This window comes from Euwallacea similis, chromosome 9 (genome assembly GCF_039881205.1).
Source record: "Euwallacea similis isolate ESF13 chromosome 9, ESF131.1, whole genome shotgun sequence".
NCBI lineage: Eukaryota > Metazoa > Arthropoda > Insecta > Coleoptera > Curculionidae > Euwallacea > Euwallacea similis.
Window position 1 is genome coordinate 5,179,636 of NC_089617.1, and position 19,940 is coordinate 5,199,575.

General features: G+C 35.2%; 5 protein-coding genes across 7 annotated transcripts; 3 read left to right on the forward strand and 2 right to left on the reverse strand.

Moving 5' to 3' along the window:
• The first annotated feature begins 1,664 nt into the window (after positions 1–1,664).
• On the forward strand, positions 1,665–6,573 carry LOC136410653 (protein GUCD1). Of its 2 annotated transcripts, none has more exons than XM_066392909.1 (5): positions 1,665–1,983; positions 5,218–5,377; positions 5,618–5,744; positions 5,942–6,233; positions 6,334–6,573. In XM_066392909.1, the coding sequence occupies exons 1-5, from the start codon at positions 1,953–1,955 to the stop codon at positions 6,417–6,419; spliced, it is 696 nt and encodes a 231-aa protein (XP_066249006.1). In that variant the 5' UTR covers positions 1,665–1,952; the 3' UTR covers positions 6,420–6,573. The 2 variants fall into 2 exon arrangements, with proteins under 2 accessions (XP_066249006.1, XP_066249007.1); XM_066392910.1 differs by lacking the exon at positions 1,665–1,983 and adding an exon at positions 4,942–5,052.
• Mob3 (MOB kinase activator 3) lies at positions 6,512–8,659 on the reverse strand. Its single transcript, XM_066392911.1, has 4 exons — positions 8,455–8,659; positions 8,092–8,242; positions 7,695–8,038; positions 6,512–7,638 (listed from the first exon to the last, which is right to left on the reverse strand). The coding sequence occupies exons 1-4, from the start codon at positions 8,500–8,502 to the stop codon at positions 7,510–7,512; spliced, it is 672 nt and encodes a 223-aa protein (XP_066249008.1). The 5' UTR covers positions 8,503–8,659; the 3' UTR covers positions 6,512–7,509.
• A 402-nt stretch (positions 8,660–9,061) lies between these two features.
• Rtca (RNA 3'-terminal phosphate cyclase) lies at positions 9,062–10,496 on the forward strand. Its single transcript, XM_066393383.1, has 2 exons — positions 9,062–9,173; positions 9,343–10,496. Exon 2 carries the CDS (start codon positions 9,386–9,388, stop codon positions 10,439–10,441), a length of 1,056 nt encoding a protein of 351 aa, XP_066249480.1. The 5' UTR covers positions 9,062–9,173; positions 9,343–9,385; the 3' UTR covers positions 10,442–10,496.
• A 301-nt stretch (positions 10,497–10,797) lies between these two features.
• Positions 10,798–13,422, forward strand: wkd (whacked). The gene is made up of 7 exons (XM_066392908.1): positions 10,798–11,022; positions 11,097–11,235; positions 11,583–11,729; positions 11,818–12,010; positions 12,214–12,428; positions 12,508–12,744; positions 12,835–13,422. Exons 2-7 carry the CDS (start codon positions 11,130–11,132, stop codon positions 13,017–13,019), a joined length of 1,083 nt encoding a protein of 360 aa, XP_066249005.1. The 5' UTR covers positions 10,798–11,022; positions 11,097–11,129; the 3' UTR covers positions 13,020–13,422.
• A 150-nt stretch (positions 13,423–13,572) lies between these two features.
• FAM21 (Family with sequence similarity 21) lies at positions 13,573–19,677 on the reverse strand. Of its 2 annotated transcripts, none has more exons than XM_066393261.1 (16): positions 19,665–19,677; positions 19,095–19,210; positions 18,768–18,947; positions 18,470–18,612; positions 18,234–18,420; positions 17,989–18,138; positions 17,708–17,840; positions 17,374–17,579; positions 17,120–17,323; positions 15,882–17,070; positions 15,455–15,674; positions 15,068–15,306; positions 14,650–14,933; positions 14,326–14,522; positions 13,927–14,270; positions 13,573–13,852 (listed from the first exon to the last, which is right to left on the reverse strand). In XM_066393261.1, the coding sequence occupies exons 2-16, from the start codon at positions 19,203–19,205 to the stop codon at positions 13,743–13,745; spliced, it is 3,897 nt and encodes a 1,298-aa protein (XP_066249358.1). In that variant the 5' UTR covers positions 19,206–19,210; positions 19,665–19,677; the 3' UTR covers positions 13,573–13,742. The 2 variants fall into 2 exon arrangements, with proteins under 2 accessions (XP_066249358.1, XP_066249357.1); XM_066393260.1 differs by having other exon boundaries at positions 15,455–15,683.
• Positions 19,678–19,940: the final 263 nt, after the last annotated feature.

A 19,940-nucleotide genomic window follows, 5' to 3' on the forward strand; every position in this document is an offset into this window, starting at 1 on the left:
TTTAATTGAATTGTAAAGGTTTAAAAGGCTCACTTTTCTCCCAGGGGTATCTTTAATATCCAACGAATTATTTGCAGAATATTCCGCATCTTTTCCTTTCACTTCCTCCTCCCCCGTTTTGTTTCCTATTCTTCTTATAACCCACCTTATGTTTCCCTTTCCAATAAGACATCTCATTGCTCTCACCAGAAGCAGATTTCTCGTCTACTTCTAAAATTTATTGGCACGTATCTCTACCGGTACGGGCCATGTCTGATCTTCTTACGGATTAATGTGCAAAAAATGGCATTTTTTAAATTCTTTTAATTAAGATTATCGCGAAGGATGCAGAGCTGTTCCCCTAGAAACAAAAAGGGATACCCTTTTTATTTCTGGGGGGCTGACCAACGAGTTTGAAATGAAGTTTGGAGATGGAGACTTTTACTTGGTGATGACGTGTCAAAAGTAACTGCACTAAAATCAACTTAAACTTTAATTAACTTCAGTCTAAAGCAACTCACAAATAGGTTCAATATTCCTGGCTATTATTCATTCAATTTAACTTATAATATTGGAAAGTGCACACTTTCTAGCCAGTTGCACAAAACACTTTCCCATCCCTGTTAGTTTGTTGTCCTGACCCCTCTATGGAATTCCCTTGAAAATTTTATGTCCGCTTTGTACAACTAAACGTAAATTGTACGAAGCACATTTTCGCTCCGTTAGCGATCTTCCAGGTGTCTGATAATTTTTTTTGCTCCCAACTGCTTGAGGTATTCTCGAACGGGGCAGTACCACTTTTCACACTTTTTGGGTAGATAAGTAGATATTGTCATATGCCTCTTTATTCTTATTGATGTTGCAGAACAATTATGTAGTTTGTACTTAAAACTTTGATCATTGTATGAAAACCATCTAAAACTAATTAACTTCGACCAAAGTTCTGTTTCACTCCAACTACTCTTAGTAGCTAATTTAGATAAATTACATTATCAATTGTATGGATATAGTTCCCCATACGTATAAGTAGCGAAAAGGCCTTTGGAAAAGACATATTATTGTATTGAGTCTGAGGCTTGGTCTCAACACCTCCGAAAAGGGCTATTTATTCATCACTAAGTACCTGTAACATTTTTTTTTCATTTAAAACACTAGTGAAACAAAGAGTTGTTAGTGAGTTGTTTCAATTCTCACAGATCAACATCGTGGTGTCGGCCACGTATAAAACGCCAGTTGGTATCGCAACAATATTATCTTCATCTGCTTCAGAGTTCATTTATGTACGTAACGTAAGAAGCTGTACGTTACTCTTATGTTACGTCACACAAATATATCTTTGCCTGCTACAAAATTTGAAATGTTCATACCAAAAGCGGGTTCCCATAGAGCTGTGCTGTGATTCCTCGGGTGACTTTCAATTCAAGGCTCGCTTTAACTGTATTTATCATATCAACGGAATATCTTAAATTAAAACAACTCTATCTATTGTTCCTTTGAATAATACGCCAATCGACGCACCACATAATTTCAAAACCGCACGCAACGCCCTTGAGCCATGAGCCCATCGAATATGCATAATCGCGCGCTTTTCATAATTAAAACAAACTTGACCATCAAGGTTTTTGACCATACTCCAATTTTTATTTATACTTTTAATTAAACAAAAGTACTTCTCCAGTGTTCAGGGTGAACACGTTGGGTTCCTTTATTATTATTTATTTTTAAACAACCCAGAAACACGCGCTGCGCTGGCACATTTCGCGTTTACTTGGTCAGTCTGTCCGCGGTTCTTGGAGAAATCAGAAATAGCCCGGGATGTGGGTCAGATATATTTAAATAATGCTCGATTAACGTTGTTTTAGTTATAGTTAATAATAATTAATTTCATTGTCACTGATATTGCGGTTTTGTGTTCTAAGTCATTCGAGTGGTGCGTGCGAGCTTCGTGCAGCGTTTGGTGTAAAAGCAGCAGGATGAGTTACGAAGGTGCATTGAGTCTTAGAGGTAGGGCTTCCCTAAATGCACTCGAGTGCTGTCTAGGAGTCACAACGAGCAATACAAAATTCTCCAAGGGTGCCTATTTACCGAATAATATACGTCGGAGATTTACTAGTTCTTAAATTTTGTAAATGTTACGTTAGAGCTGATAATAAGATGAGGGGCAGGCTGACGGAGTCATCTTAAGATAAGGCATTGTCGAGCGAGGTCACTTATCCCACGACGCTCCTAAGTGACCATTATTTAGGTAACATTAAACAGGGACTAGCAGGTACTTTTCACACGGTTCTTAAGGACTCACCAAAACTGGGAAAGTTAAGACAACAGGGACAAAAAACAGGCAGTTAATAGATAGATGGGCAGAGGAGCGGTTGTGGGGGAGTGAATTCGCTAGTCTACTTTTCCATTCTGTTTACTATCAATAAATACCTTTGATTAAATATGGAAAACGAGTGTAATGTTATTCCGATATATACATATGTATAATAAATAGCTGAGAACATTTTTTTTCTATTTTTAAAATATTTTCAATTATCAGACGCCTTTCGATAATTTAACAGAATGATCAGTAACACCCTCTAAAGAAGAACTGCGACCCGGGGTTGCTGACGATCGTCTGAATTATGGTGCAATGTACTTATCCGAAGTGTTAATTATGCGAGATGTACGAGGTGTTATTCAAATTATCCGTTCGTCCCCCAGCAAATGTATCATGTTGTGCTGACTGGGGACTCTTTTGGAAGGGTCTATGAATTTGTCCCATGTAAAAAAATAGATCAAAATTGACGCTTTTAAATTAGACATTAACCATGTCTAAGTGTATTCGTCCTGTGTACAAAAGTGATTTAAAAAAATATGATTTCTTATCACCCCGTATTTCGGACAGGAAGCGAAAATGAACCCTTGTTCGTGTGAACTTTTTTCTTAAGATCGTTCGCAGATTTAACCTCTAAATTTTTAATATACTATTGTGAAACATCTTGTATAAGTGACATGTCTCTATACATAAATAGTCATATTTCGCAAATAAATGTAGTTTTGTTTGTGTAAAATTCCCCAGGTTACGCCTATGTGTTCTCCTCTTACATTACTTGTAATACTTTCTCTTGGAAACCTAAGGGCAATGTTAATTAGAATGTATATTCATTTAGAAACACAATTTCTTTATCTGATATAGCTAAACCATCAAACAAATTAACTGAGACCGAAGGTCTCAATACTGTTTAAAGTTTTAACTACCCTTATCAATGTACTTTAAAGAAGTCCATGTATGCATCACATGTATAAGGGTGGACCACTTTTTTGTAGCAGGACTTTAACAGTCGATAGAAAAACTTATTTTAAGAAGAACATTTCATACCATTATAGGCCCATAAATTTGATTTTAGGCAGAACCGTATTAGTAATTTATTAAATTTTATGTTAGTAAAGCCCCATAACTCCAGCATTGGTTGCTCGTGAGCCGTGATATTATTACACGAATATGACAGCATACAACGTAATGCTGTCATTGAAATTTGGTTTAAATATCTCTAGAGGTTGAAGTATTATAGAAAATAATTTTTTTTTAATTTGTTTTCAACGCCCGGTATCTTTAAAACGAAGCGTTTATGGACTTATATCGGCATGAAATTTTCTTCTTAAAATAAGTTCTATCAACTGTTGAAGTTCTGTTACAAAAAAGTGGACCACCCTGTATATAGGAGAGGTCTGCAGAGAAAAATCAGGACTAATAGAAACGTTCTCAACACGTCTTCTCAAACACTTACATTTACACCAAAAGGGTCTTTGCTCTTTACTTTCGCTCTTGTACTATCGAGAAGTTAATAAAGTGTTATATTTTTGACTCGCGTAGTTATTCCAACCCGGCACACTACATTTATGATCTCTCGGGAATTTTTGACCTTTTTGCTGAAGGCGGCCGTGCAACTCCAAAATGGCGCAGAAGAATTCAGGACTGACATGACTTCAAGGAAGTGTGACGCATCGAACATCTCTCAGCCCACCTAAATTGTTGATGGCGCTGAAAAAGCATTCTTAACAATTTGAATTTATATCGATGCTTTTGCGATTAGACACTACACCTTCTTAAAGTGAGTTTGTTTAAATGGAATACCCTGTATATAAACTAGTGCGCCGAAAGAGAATTAAATTTCCTTTAAAACTATTAATCAGGATCTCTTACCTAAATCGTCAAATTTCGATAATGCCGTTTTGGGTGTCGTCTCCGAACGTTGGAGATTACTTTGGCATTTTTGCCGAAGGTGGCCGTGGGAGGGAATAATGACGGAAAACAATTGCACATTTATGCGGCTTCAAAGCACTCTGACGTATTGTTCCTGTGATGTCATGAGTGATACTTCAGCTTGATCTTCTAGTTAGGACGAGAGACCTCACGGAAATATACAAAAAATCCCATCTGAGAACCTTCCTGTCGCTTTCCCTGCACTATTGTGATCTTCATATAAATGTTTACTTAATAACATTTTTTATTATGTACTTCATCCCCTGAATATTTCCATAAACCTATAACCTGCATACAGTGGAAAAACTCTAAGACTAAACAAACCACTTCCCATTAAACAAGTTATGTACGTATCAAAAAATAAATGCGCTTTGTTATGTGACTAATAACCATTGTTGCAAATGAATTAATACGAAATGCTATAAAACGGGCGTTATCTGCATACAGGTTACTTCGAAAGATATAGATTAGATTCGCCCGCACATCGCAATATCACACGTGTAATTTGCCAACTACAACCAGGCAGGCCTCGTCTACATCTGGAGGATTTGTTTTATCTTTCCAACGAATAGTAATTGAAATATTGTTGTAATCCGCCTCCACTTGAAGCAATATTGTTATTCGAAAAACCACTTTTGTGCCGATAGTCAGCGATGCTGCAGTTTCAGTTGTATTTTACAATTATCTCTATTATTGTACTATCACAAATATATTATTACTTCTATTGATTAGTTGTTATCAAATTGCTCAACTATCCACGTCTAGATGCAAGAGAGAAATCTGTGAATGTAAATGTGGCATAATGAGGAGACGAATTGAGCTGAAACATGGTGAGTTTTTGGCTTATCTTCAGAGAAATTTTATCAAAATCTTGCTTAATCTTTATTACATTCCAGGCAGATTAGTCTCATAATGTAATCAACTATTGTAGTCCCCCTAGATAATGTGCCTTATTCTTTATCAGATTTAGGTATACTTCTTAGCATTTTTTCCAGATATACCTCCAAAACACCACATCGAGCTGTGCCATTACAAACAAAAATCAAACTGGGATTGTGGCATCTCCTGCGTTCTCATGGTACTGCCGAGAAGGCATAGACACCATTTAGTTAAGAACTTAACTAAAATTAGTAAAATTGAAGGTTTTAATAAAAGGTAAGACAGATGTTATGGATATAACAAAATACAATTCATCTTCAAAGAGTAACAAAATGCAAGACTTACCTACAGTCACTTTGGATTTTAAATTAATGCTAAAGATTTTCTTACAGTTCCTTCAGTTATTGTTCATTCAGAATTTACGAGGTCTTGAGAGGCTAACTCTGTTCTTGAAGGTCAATAATGCTAGCTCAACCCTATTCCAATATGTATTGCAGCATACTTCTTTGATTTCAGCACATGGACGATAGATCTCTGTTATCTACTAAAAAGATTCAACATTGAACATGTTTTCTACACGATAACTATTGGAGTACACGAAGGGCATCGAGGAAATAGTTACTATCATCATATTTTAACCAAAGCAAGTCAATTTTAAATAACCCTTCAAAAATAAGTTAAATTAAATTATATTAAAATAAAGTTAAAAGTAATCTAAAGCATGAAGAATCAAATGCTGTGTAGATTTATCTCAACGCATGCTTAAAATTTTATTTCAATTCCTAAAATAAAAATTTATCTAACTGGACATACATATATTTATAAATTTCCTACTTCTAGGACGAAACCAGGGTAATCCTGAAATTTCAAGAAGCCAAAGAAAACAATATTCCAGTGAAAAAAAGTTCAATTTCAATACTACATCTCATCGAGCAGCTCCTTAATGGACCCATCATTATCCTCACAAACGCAAGACTTCTTTACTGTGATAAATGCAAATCAAACAAGATCTCAAACGAGCTACGGAAATGTCTGCCGTGGCCTACCACATATCAAGGGCATTACATTGTGCTGTGTGGATATGACATTGAAAGACAAAAGATCTTCTATAGAAATCCGTCATTTGCTGACCGTAAGACCTAAAATAGTATTATACATAGTGTTTCCTAAACATAGAACTATAAGGATATTCCTTGTTCGCTCTGAATATCACGTATTTTTTTGCTTTTCAGATGTTTGTCAAATGTCTCTATCGACGTTAGAGGAAGCAAGGAAAAGTTATGGTACAGATGAGGACTTAATTTTTATATATAAATAATAAATCATAAAATTGTCAGACTAGAATAATCGCTTACCTGACTTTTTTGTTGTGATTATGGTAAAGGTATGTAAAAAGCAAAGTATCCTTCATAGCTTGCAAATCCATGTTACTTTGTACTTTACTTTTACAAATTAAAGAGTATTCGACTAAATTACTAGTAATTAGTAATTTAATGTATCTATATGTTTATTATTTATTATAGATTTTATTGAAGAATTGCAGGTGCAAGAATTCTTCCTTTAATTATCGACGTATTGACAGTGTTACACACTATAAACAAAAATTAAAACAAGAGACAATTATATCAACAAACATTAATTTAACAATTCAGATCCCGTTAATTGAGATTATATGACAATGCATCTTAAGTTTAAATAATAATACACCTAAATATACACAAAAAATTATCATAAAGGTAAGATACAGTCAACACGTATGGTCAGTCAAAGCCTGTGAAACTCAATAAAGTAACATAATCTTATGTTTTTGGTTATACAACAATGACTATCTTAAAACCTTAAATACTATGTAGCAATATTCGTTACACAATCAGTTTTACGTAAAATGGTGAGGCTTCTAATTTGACTGACCATGCATATATATTTAAATTACTTATTAGAGCCAGAATACTGGCATGCAATTACTATAAAGCCCACAATACTTAAAGCTTTCGTTTTATTATTTTTTATTTGGAAATGACGTGATTGATGAGAAGCTAGATAAAGAAGTATTAATATCCAAGACACTACATTAATTAAAAGAAGGAAATTTATCAAAGAGATACAACATTCACTTGCAGCAAAATGACAGCATCATTTCCAAATGGATAATCTACTCTAATAAATCTCAGTTTGAATTACCATTTAATATATTTTAGAATGAAATTTTGAAAACCGTTAAATTTCTACCAACAATGCTTAAAAAAGTTGTAAAAGTGAAAATCAGTCATCAATTATTGTTGATATTACCAGATTGTGAGCAATAACTTGGGAGATGTGTGAGTATAATTAATGACTATTACCTTAAATCTAACCCTTGTCCCTAAAACTCTCTATCATTCTTGGCCTCTAAACACAATTTGGTTAGTTTAGGTAGGTAGATCCTTACAGATTCTCAATGCCATTTCCTGTAAAGGTTCCAGTTCTTTCTGGCTTACGAGATTGTGTTCCGTTACAAAGTAATAGAAGTGTTTGTAACAGGTGTTCACATGAGCTTCCTGAAACAATTTTTATTTTTTTGCCAAAATCATTCCATTACCATAGGCATACTTACAGCAGAAATGGCCACAATGTTCTGAAAATGGTGTATGTAGACATGAACAAACACCCTGTGCAATCGAGCCAAAATTTTACTGCAGTGTGAGTTGAAATTTCTCGGAAAAGGTAAATCACTTGTGCAAGGAAATATAGCCTGATTATTTATTTGCGTCTCAATCCAATCCATTAAATGGCTTATATACTCCCTTGCTGGAAGTGGGGTAGGTTTTTTAAAGCGCTTCCCATCAGCCCATAAATACTCAAATCGAGGACCTCCTGACATTGTGGGACATGTCTGCTCTGTACAACATTCTGATATGGTACCGTATATGAGATTTATTCGATTGAAGAAATCTACCACTGTAACAACGAGACACACAGTATTGAGATAAATTAAAAATAATATTGTTTACCATGAACTGCTATCCAGTCATTCAGGTCTTCACCTGAAGGTAATTTCACTGCAGACCTGAGATTTATGCCAGAATTTAAACTGGCTTGGGCCTGTTTGTGTAAGCTGTATCGTATGGTGCCATGAGCAAATTTCTTCTTGGGTCGGAAGGTCTGAAATATGCATGAATGTGGAGTATGCAACTAAATTTTGCTAAATTCTTAGAGACACACTGGAGGATATTATTTTATTTCAGGATTATGTATATTTTTTTAAGGTTTTGTTTTATATAGGTATATAATATTAATATGAATTATAGAAAAATACATTTCTATTACAGCATCACTATTTTTGTCTTATTTATCAAGCTTTAAACTCGTGTTACCTTGCCTTTCTGGAGCTGAAAAAACTCAAGGAAATTGTTTAATGCCATGCCGTGGATCTGTATTGCAGAATAGATGTGGACTGTCCTTCGTTTGATAAAACTTTATAGAACCAAATACAGATTAAGATTAAGAACTTAAAAATTGATTCTGTTTTATGTCTATTTTAGGTTTTTAGGTTAATAAACAAACATAAAAACGTCACCTTCGAGTTTGACATTCTGTCCTTGTAACGTTGCCAAATCTAGTCAAATTTCACCAGATCTGAAGAATTTATTCATGAAACTTCGCTGTTTTACTCCCTAATTCCTCTAAACTGACAACAGTGCTTTGAGATCCAAACTTCATTCAACTTCAATAGAGCAAACGTACGCCCCCACTTACAACTTTAGGAAGGGCGAATTTTGTTGAATGAACAATTATTCAGTTTGCTGGCTGAAGTTAAATAAGAATCACGTAATGCCAGAAGGAATAATGAGGAATCTGCAAGTTATAAAGTCTATTGATGTTGGCCATTTAAGTTAGGCACGTTGTCATGGCAACCTGTTTATTCGTTATTGCGCAGCCGCTACTAGACAAAATAGAGTGTAACATTTCAATAATTTTCTGAAATTTGCCTCTTTTTCATTTTAGAGGAACCAGACGTGATGGTAGTACGGGTACCAGATGTAAACGAATATTCCATGTAAGGTCTCATATTCGATTTCAGTGAGGAGCAAAGGTGAATAAATGGGCCTTTCCCCAAGCAAACAAGCACTCTGTACTGTGCCCCTTTCTTAGATTTAATTGTATATTATACTCATATATTTCCTAAATGTGTCGATATTTGCCTGTGGGACTAATCTTAATAATGTTTATGAATGCCACATAAATTCTTATTTTATTTTTAGGTTGTTTTTCTGCCCAAAACCTGCTTCATGTAGCACCAAAAGCATGTCACAACCCATAGCCATAGATGGCTCCCTTTTAGAAGGTGGAGGTCAAATTTTAAGAGTCGCCTTAACCTTAAGTTGCCTGAAGCGGATATCTATCCGTATCTACAACATCCGAGCCGGGAGAAACAAGCCCGGCCTAATGGAGCAGCATTTAAAGGGACTAGAACTTGTAAGGGCCCTATCAAACGCCCAAGTGACCGGTGCTTTTATCGGTTCCACCGAAATATCGTTTTCTCCCAAAGAAATTGTCGGAGGAACATTCAACGCCTTTGTTAAAACGGCTGGAAGCATTAGTTTATTATTGCAAGTAGCCCTGCCATGCGCATTATTTGCACAATTTCCTGTAAACTTAAGACTGCGTGGGGGGACTAATGCCGAGATGGCCCCTCAAGTGGATTATATGACGGAAGTCTTCAGACCAATATTGGAGAAGTTTGGGGCTACGTTTGATTTTGAGCTCATAAAAAGGGGCTATTTTCCTAAAGGAGGAGGTGAAGTGGTGATTTCCATTCAACCTGTGAAAGAATTAAAAGGCATTCATTTAGTAAATCCTGGAAAAGTGACATCGATTAGTGGCTGGAGCTTTGTAGCAGGTGCACTGCCGCCCCACATATCAAACAGAATGGCCGAGAGTGCGAGACGAATGTTGCTAAAAGTCTGCCGTAACATAAACATAGAAAGCTACAAAGAAGACCATAATGTTGCCCCAGATAACGCGTCAGGAATCATTCTTATAGCGTACACGGACACGGAGTGTATTTTAGGCGCAGACGCTCTGGGCAAAAGAAACGAAACTCCTGAGAAAACTGGAGAGAGAGCCTCTGAGATGCTGTTGAAGAACATGGATCATCAAACATGTGTGGATAATTACTGCCAAGACCAAATTATCGTTTTTATGGCTTTAGCTTCAGGCCCGTCCAGTGTTAAAGTAGGGGAAATTACCCTTCATACCAAAACTGCAATTTATGTGGTAGAGACTTTGACGAAAGTTAAATTTAACATAGAGACTTTGGAGACCGGTGGAAGCATTATTCATTGTACTGGATCTCAATAGGATTGTAGACTCGATTCCACAATAAAAACTAACTTATTTCAGGTCTCAATGACAATGATGTTGGGCGCAATGAGAAACAACAGCGTTTTATTGTAGGGATTGCATTACGCTGAGTTAGAAGTGATGAAGCGTATTACACTGGAAAGCTGGAATTTTGAATAATTAACTTCCAGAAGTCCAAGTATTATAGTTACCAGGTACTTGTCTTTTGACAAATCAAATTGCCCGGCGAAAAACGATTAGCGAATTCAGAATTCAAGTGCCTTAATGCTCACGACCGTAAATTCCCTGAATGCACCCGTGCTGTCACAACAAATGTCATTAAGTCACTGTCACTTATTACACTAGTGACATGATCGTTTAGCGTGAAATGTCCCTTTTCCATCACCATTGATATTGATTAAATTTTTTAATTAACAACAAAAACATCCCAAAAAAGTACAAAAACTAAATGTTTAGGGTTGGAAAAAAGTTTAAAACCAGCGTAATTGCAAATGCAGGAAATTTAGTACAAATGTCTAGAATGAGGACCAGGATGGGCTGTTTATGAGTGGGTGTTGGTGGTAAACATAGTTTTATAGGTAAATATTAACAAAGCTGTTCAAAGTGGGTGTACCTGCATTATTAATCACCTATACCTTTTAATTAATTTTAGATTTCTATGAAAAATATATATTGGTGAATTGCAATGGCTTTATCCATCAATGGAGACACTGTTTCAGAGTGTTCTGAAGCTAGTACACTTATAGATGGTTCAGTTATTTCTAATGTACCTGATAGGCATGGCTTTTTAGGTACGTAATTGAAGCTAATCTATTGAGATATGTTGTGTGTGTATATCCATGGGTGTCAGCGTTTTGAAGTCTTGGCAAAGTTACATCAAAGTAAAAATTTACTATTTCAAAGTCTTACATTGACAAAACAATGTACATTTTGACAAATGAGGGTGCTGTCAACAATATGAAAAAAAAACGTCTAAAGATACTGAACATTTACCTCTGCTGATTTCTTTATGTCTTTACTATATGAAACTCTTGAATATATTTTGTCACTTCCATTTCAATTCATTCATTTTACTTTTCACTACCACCTAATGTAACATTCAATTATTTAGAGAGTACTATTGTAAATGTATGATTAGGAGGTGCACAATACTCCCCAGAGCCAAGGCAAGGGCCCCCTCCTGAGACTGTATTAAGACGAGAGAGAAAATGGCTTAAGATGTTAAGTAAATGGAATTTTTACATGGAAAGAAACTACAGGAACATTAAGGAGCGTTGTAGAAAAGGTAAATAATATCTGAACTTTTATTTCATATCTATTTCGAAAATATGTAAACCAGGATTATGGGATAAATTTCCTATTATGATTTATAGGAATACCAATGTCAATTCGACCTAGGGCTTGGCTTTACCTCTGCGGTGGTCAAATGCTATTGAGTAAATACCCAGGGCGATATGAAGATTGTTTAAATGCTACTGGTGATACAAAGTGCTTAGAGGACATTAAAAAAGACATTCACAGGCAGTTTCCTACACATGAGATGTTTAGTTCGGAGGATAAACCAGGGTATTTTATCACAATTAGAATATTTTATAGAAATTATGAAAAAATGTCTGCAATAATTTTACTGCAAAGGCTTAGGGAGGCTTTGACAATAATAATACTTTAGGACTTATTGAATATTTTGAAAGTCCATTATTATGTGAATTAAATGTCTAAATAACAAATTTTTTTATTGGGGAAATACAGTACTATTTTTTCATTTTTAGTCAACAAGAACTGTTTAATGTCCTCAAAGCTTACACGATTTACAACCCAGACATTGGTTATTGCCAGGCACAAGCTCCAGTGGCTGCTTTTCTCCTTATGCATATGCCTGCTGAGCAAGCATTTTGGTGTCTAGTCTCCATTTCAGACAAATATTTACAGAACTACTATTCACCTAACATGGAAGTCGTGCAAAGGGATGGATTTATTTTACAAGGTATTAGTTCCTTATCTATCTTAGTATTTGTAATGTCCAAAATTTATTACCTATAACCACTTTTATCTTTACGTTGTAGGATTACTAAAGAAAGTTTGTCCTCAAGTTTACAAACATTTGAAAAAAGTAAATGCAGAGCCAATGTTTTATTGCACAGAGTGGTTTTTATGTGCTTTTACTCGCACTCTTCCATGGGATACATTACTGCGGGTTTGGGACGTATTCTTATGCGAAGGAGTGAAAGTGTTATTTAAAACGGCTCTTGTAGTATTAATAGGTTGTCTAGGGACTGCTAAAAGTAGAAGGAACTGTCCAGGTGAGTGCAATTATTGATTTTTGCGTGAATATTTAGTTTGTTGTCTTAACTACTTAAGAAGTTATTGTAATGGGGGAAAAATATTTCTAGGCTTATGTGAAACCTTGGCCAGACTAAGAAATCCACCTGAGGAATTATTAAATGAAGAGACTCTAATCTATAACATCAATCGCTTGGACATAACAGAACGAGACTTCCAAATTGAACATCAAAAACAAAGCAAAATTATAAAAATGGAAAAACAGGCCAAAAAGAATGGGGAACAAAGTAGATAGTATGGACTTAAAAGAAGATTCAGTGTAAACATTAACATGTGAGAAATTTATTTATTTACGTCAGGATTGGTGGGATTTCCAACTTTTTGTTGGAATAATTAGGGTGTCAGTGCCAAACGTAAACGGGGACATTTAACATTATTTAATTTATAGATATTTAGTTTGTTCCAACAGAGCAGAAAAGCAATTTCTCACGGTCTGGAATTGGTCTTTTCTGTTAAAACAGACTAATTATATTCTAGTTTGTTGAGATCGTATATATTTGTTGTCCACTAATTACTTTGTTAGCTAAAAGCAACTTTTGTTAAGATGAGTATTTTTATTGTAATGTTGGGTGAAGTGAAATGCATTTAATAAACTGTAAGTTGTATTTAATAAGAAACATATATTGTCACCTTCTTTACAGTCGTTTTTTAATTTCCTTTCATTTTTAGATGCTCAGTGGCATGACTTCTGTACATATAGGAATAGAAGATTTTTCATGTCAGGCAGCTGACCTATTTAAAGAGCATCACAATAACTTGCGAGATGCGATAATAAAAATCAAAAACTGTTAACAAAAGCTATTTAGATTTATTACCTTTGATTTCTAATACATTTCACTGGAAAATAAATCTATAAAATAAACATTTCTTGAAATATAAGACTTCACTATCGGCTTCGCATTCATAAATTCATAATCAGAGTGTATGAATATCATGGTAATCTTCAACACGACACCAATCACTTAAATCCTGATAATGGATCAAAATCAGTGACTTGTTTATTCTCCAATTTCTTTATATTAGCCGTCTTAACTTTTCTATTTTTTTTTTCCACCTTTATATCTGAAACTGAGAGGCACATCTAATGCAAAAACTCCTTGAAAAACTTGTCTGAAAACCATATATTATTGAGAGTGGCTTACCAAGTTCTCTGCGTATAAAAGATTTATTTTTTGACGACTTCGAGCCAAACAAATCGTCTTCGCTGCTTTCATCAGAGCTATCAAAGAGACTCGTTTTCGCACGATCAGTTTTCGGCAACTTTGGTTTACTGCTACTGAATAATCCAGCGTTACTATCAGAATCGTCAGATTTGTCGGAGAACAGCGCGGATGACGTCGGTTTCTCTGGGGGTGCTGGGTTTCTTGCAAATGCAACGGTTTCTTTTTTGGTTAGCTGTGGTTGCACTTGATGTTTTTTGCCAAAAATTGTGTCTTTCTCTTCATTCTTTACAGCAGAAACTTCAGTGTTCTTTTCAATTATTGTCCTAGTTTAATGGCAAATTTGAAAACTAATAAAATAATAAAACATTTATAACCAACCTATTTTTTAACTTTGTTGTTTTCGGCACCCTACTATTTCTCAAATTATCATTTGTAAATAGATCTGACTCTTCAGTGAGATTAGACACTTTAGAAATATTCGATTCTGGCACTTCTTTACTGGTTGTGGCTGGATTTGCTGCCTCACGCCTAGCTCTTCTAGAAGGTCTCCGTTTTATTGGAACTCTCGCTCGATCCTAAGGCAAAGATATTAAAGTTGTGACTTCAATTTCACTTGTGTTATTTAATTACTCTGCTACAATTAATCGTGTACATTAAGAAACGTTTTGATTTAAATATGCGACCTTGTTCGGACAAACTTACTTTCGTAATACTATGTAGTATCTTTGTCTCCCCTAATTCATCAAAACTTGAATTCCCAAGCCCTTTCTTCGTAGAAATTCCTTCTTGTTTCGGTTTAGTTATTGAACTAGCCCGGTTAGGGGCTGAAGTAGTCACATCTCTGGTTGGACTAAAAACTGGAGATTCGTCCAATTGGTCAAAGGAATCAGAGGTTTCCACAACAGGTCTGCTATTAAAAGTTGTTTTTCCTGGCAGCAGTGCTTTCACATTAATGTTAAGGTTGTGCTTAAGTTTGCCAGGGATTGCTGCAAGAAGATTGTACAAAGTAGAGAGACATTCAGGTAAGTGTGTATGTATTCTTTGATTTTATGGAAATATTTTCTAAGCAAGGTTATTTGAACTTTCATTTGTTGTAGGTTAATGCCAACCATTACCATACCCATTTTCGTAATCGCACCGCCTCCTTTCTCTTCTTCAATATCATCACCAGCAGAGATAATTTTATTCTCCACGTTTGAATTTACTAAGATTTCGTCTAGAGTCTCTATATGTGAAATTCCTCCAAATTCAACATTTGCCGGAAAAGGGTCACACGAACTTGGTAGATCAAAGGATGAATCAGGTGAAAGAGGACTGGTAAGTGATGAGTCATGAGTGAACGACAGGTCTGTATCCAGCCTAAGAAGCAAACAAAATCAGTTCTGCAGAGCAGAAATGTTATTATTTAATTAATACGCGTCCATTAAAAATACATCAATTTTCTCAGGTCCATATTCATTTTATCTAGATATGGCAAGACTGACGTTAAAAATAACTAGAACTTTACCTTGTTGAATTCGTTTCGTCAATCTGATTTCCCAGAAGGCTTGGAGGTGCTTCGTCAAAAATGCTCGTCCTCAGCTGAGATGGATTAGTAACAGCTTGGTCCCAAATTCCCTCGGTCCACGACAGCCTGTCGCTTTCAGCACTATCGTCTGACAACGCTGCCCAATCCACCGGTGGAGGTGTCGGATCAAATAAATTTATAGCTGGAGGGCTTGAATCATCTTGTGAAGCTAAATAGTTATTAAGTTAAGTGCTCAAAATACTACGTTTGAGGAAGAAATTGATCCAGAATCAAAAGTAATTTCTATTACGTACATCTACCATGGGCAATGTGCAAAAATGGTAACAATGCTAAAGCTTGTAGAAAAATAGCTTTAGCGCTGTTGCATATAATAGGAAGACTATACAGCGATTGTGACATAACATACCTTTGTGAACAGTATTGTTACTGGTTTCTTGAATATTTGCTTCACTTTCGCCTTCATCCATGAAATCTACTTTATTTATTACATCTGGTTGTTGTTCAATACTCAGATTATCCACGTCTCCAGAGTCATATTTTACATATTCCAAACTTTGTTCGCTTTTACTTAAACCTGCCTGGTTGGTTCCAATCTTTCGCTCTTCAACGAATATATCATCATTCTTAGGTTCCACTAAGCTTGCAAATGTATGCCCTGCCGTAGGTTGTTCAAGAGACTTCTTCGAGTCTTTAAGACATTTTTCAGTATTATTATTATTATTTGACTCCTTTGATTTTTGGTATAAATCATCAAAATGATTTGGCGCCTCGGGATCGTCAATTTTTTCGGATTTCATTTCATCCTTTGTATCTGCTTCCTTTTTAGAAAGACCTGAAAAAAGAGCTTCCTCCTCCTTTAATATGTCATCGTCGTCCTCATCATCGTCATCGAATAAACTAATTTTCTTGACTATTGGGGAAGAGTCTTTTTGGATTAAGCAGGTCTTAAAAGCTGGGTTTTCTTTCGGTGTAAAATCATCATTTAAACCTTTAAATATGCCAGAACGTCCTTCTTTGCTTGAGCTTTCGGTGGATTTATACTTCATAGGTTCTTTTTTTGATGAAAATATTTCGTCACTATCTGAAGAATCAAAAGAGTCATCAAATAAGCTTATCTTCTTAATTGACTTTTTCAGCGTTCCACTTTGAGGTTTAAAGGTTTTGTTGTTTTCTGTTTTCGGTGATAACTTATCTACTGATGACAATTCGCGTTTAACAGGAGTTATATCATCATTTTCAGAAGCATCAGAAAAATCATCGAACAAGTTTGTTTTTCTAATTGTTGTTTTCTGAGATGTTTTCCTTTGGGATATAATATTTTCGCTCTTTTCTGCTTTTGGTGATAGGTTACCCTTCACTAACAATTCAGGTTTAACAGGTTTTACATCTTCAGTTTCAGTAGAATCAGAAGAATCGTCAAATAAACTTATTTTCTTAATGGATTGTTTAGGAATTACATTTTGGGATTTCATATTTTCGCTGCTTTCTGTTTTCTTTAATAACTCATCCTCTTTCGATGGCAATTGAGATTTTACAGGTTTTTCGCCAAAAATGTCTGTGTTTTTTCCAAAAATCGATATGCCTCCAATGGGTATCTAAACAGAAAATAATTACTAGAAATTACAGAAATAAATTATTACCTACCTTCTTACTGGGTTCCGTTTCCTTCTTTGGACTAATATCAGGTGGCTGATCAGCTAAAAATGGAATAGTGCTTTTTGATGGTGGTAAATATGGATTCGTGTGAACTGCTGAGCTTTGCAACTTCCTCCTTTCTGTAACTGCCAACATGTCTTCTTCGCTGGAACTTCGCGAATCGCTGAACAAGCCTTTAGAAACCTTGACTTGCTATTGTAAATTACTACTATGTAGCCGAAGAAAAGCACTAAAATACATACTTTTTTTGAAAAACCAGGGGTGGCAGTTGATGATTTCTCGTCATCTGAAGATTTTTGAATTGGTTTGTTAGTTGTACCCCAAAGAAGTGAATCGTTCTCGGAGAAAAGATCGCTGTCATCTCCGAACAAACTTTGTTGCACTGGTTTTGGCAGAATACTTTTGTTGGAATCTTCCAATGGTGGCGGTTGATCAGAAAATAAACTTTCTGCATTGAATAAAAAATAGTGCAATTTGATAATACAAATGAGCTTTAAACTCACTATTATGGTTATAGATACCCAGGAAAAAAAGTGGGGCTCAATAAATAAATTTCCAAATACCAATAACACATACCATAGTTTGATAGTTTCTGTCTCGGTTTCGATTGAGGATTGGGAATGGCGTCCTCATTGGTTTGTTTCGACGTTATTACATCACCAAGTTTAGAGGCCAACTGTTCAGCGAACTGCTCTTTCGATATTGGAATCTATATAGGAAAAATAAAAATAACCTGAACTATTTTGACCTATTGATAAATGTTACATAGTAAAGACCTAGAGATGCAATAAATGGCATCTAGATAACCACGATATAAACCTTTTTATAATATTCCTGTACCATCTTCCATATCCTACCTTATTTGACACTGAACTACTTGTCTCAGAGCTCTCATCGTAAGAATGAAGATCATCCCTTTTAAAACCTTCTGCATTAGTCAGGGACGAACTCGCAATGGGATCTGAAGTTCGACTCGTGAAATCTAATTCCGAGCTTGTTTCTGAGTCCTTAAAAGCCAAAATATGTTGGGTGAAATTTATGAAATTGTTCGTAGCTATACTTATTATAGTATAATAACCCATAAATGACAAGCACATCTTACCAAAGCCTTATTTTTTGGCAAATAAGTTTCAGAGTCGCTACTACTATATACGTCTTCTTGCTCCTGTTCCGATTCGGATTCATCTGAAATTAGCAGCCCTATGTGCTGCTTTTTAACCCAACTGTCAGATCCTACGAGATATGGTAATGACCTGTCTATGTAGGGATCTTTTGGTTGGAGAACATAACTAAAAAAACAGCGTGATTCAAACGCAATATGGTTTTAATAGAAAATACCCTTTTTCATTGGATTCTCCCTCGCTATCACTTACATCAACTTCAATTTTATCGTAATACTTGTCTACCACCTTAAACCCGTTTAATATTGCACATTTTAAAGCATCTTCTTTTAGTTTTTCAGTAGGTTCCTTTACAGAGACCTGAAATGAGTTTAAATATGTTACTTTAAAAATGGTAGTTAGCCAAGATTTTGTCTAACACAATATTAAAATATAAAAACTAAAAGTTTTGTTGGGCTTCCCTGTGTCCTCTTGCAATTTTAACTTAGTTTGCAGCAAATAAACATTGAAATAACCTTATTTGATTCAGTTTCGGTGGTTTCATCATCTTCATATACTCTATTCTCGATGAACTTCAAGTTTCTTAAACCATGAAATTCATTTTTTGTAATATCAACCTTCAAACTCATAAGCTCGAGATTATTCACCAAGTTATCAACTTTTGAGTTTAGCAAATTTATCTCCAACATAAGAACCTAGAATATAAAATTTTTGATTTCAAACTATAGTTTGGAGAAGGAAGATGATTAATTATTGTAGTAGTAAATTTTTAAAAAAATGTTCAATAGTATATAGGATTAGGTATTTGATAATGAATACTGATGAATTTCATTTCTACCTACTTGAGAAAAATTTTTCAGTCTATTTAATATTGCCACATCCCCTGCAAGTGACCAGTTCCCTGCACTGGCAATTACTTGCTCCGTTGACCATTCATCAGTATCCTGTGACATATTATCTACAAAAGTGATAAAAAAACTTAGCAAAACACCCAGTTTTTTGGTAGTTTATAGTTTTTTTAATTGGAGGAAATGCTTTTAAATCCTAATTAAAAAAGTTCAAAGTCTTATGGTAATGTACATGTAGACTGATTACAGTCCTCCACTACAATCTGAAGCCTATTGTGGCTCTACACCCATTGTGAGATGCCCTACATACTCAATTTCAAATAATATGTCAATGGTTTAAACATGTATTTTACACAATCATTTTTATTCAAATTGGAGATCTTCTCCTAGCTCTGAGGTCTGGGATTCTCGAGATTTTCTACTTCCACTAGGAGACCTATACTAAGATTACGAGATTGCTGGCAGCTGTGAATTCCAACTGGTGTATTTCTTTAGTCGTTTTTTTAATTAAATGGAACTTTATTCGGTTATAACGTAATTAGTAAATTAATAAAAACAACCTACTATTTAAGATCAAAACAAATATTTTTGAGGTTATGAAATTACAAGGCTGTCAGGTGTATGGCAACAAACGTTGCCATGTTGCATGTCTTTAGAATCCATGCAACATGGCAATGAACGATAAGGATAGATAAATGATCTATCTGGTATTCTCTGTCTTCCTTACGGCGACTCACTGACCTACTTTTCCTTGATGACCTACTTCCGCTCTTTCCCCTTTAAGGACAATAACCCCTTGATGCTCACACCTGTTTATGGAATGCCTGGAATGTGATTATA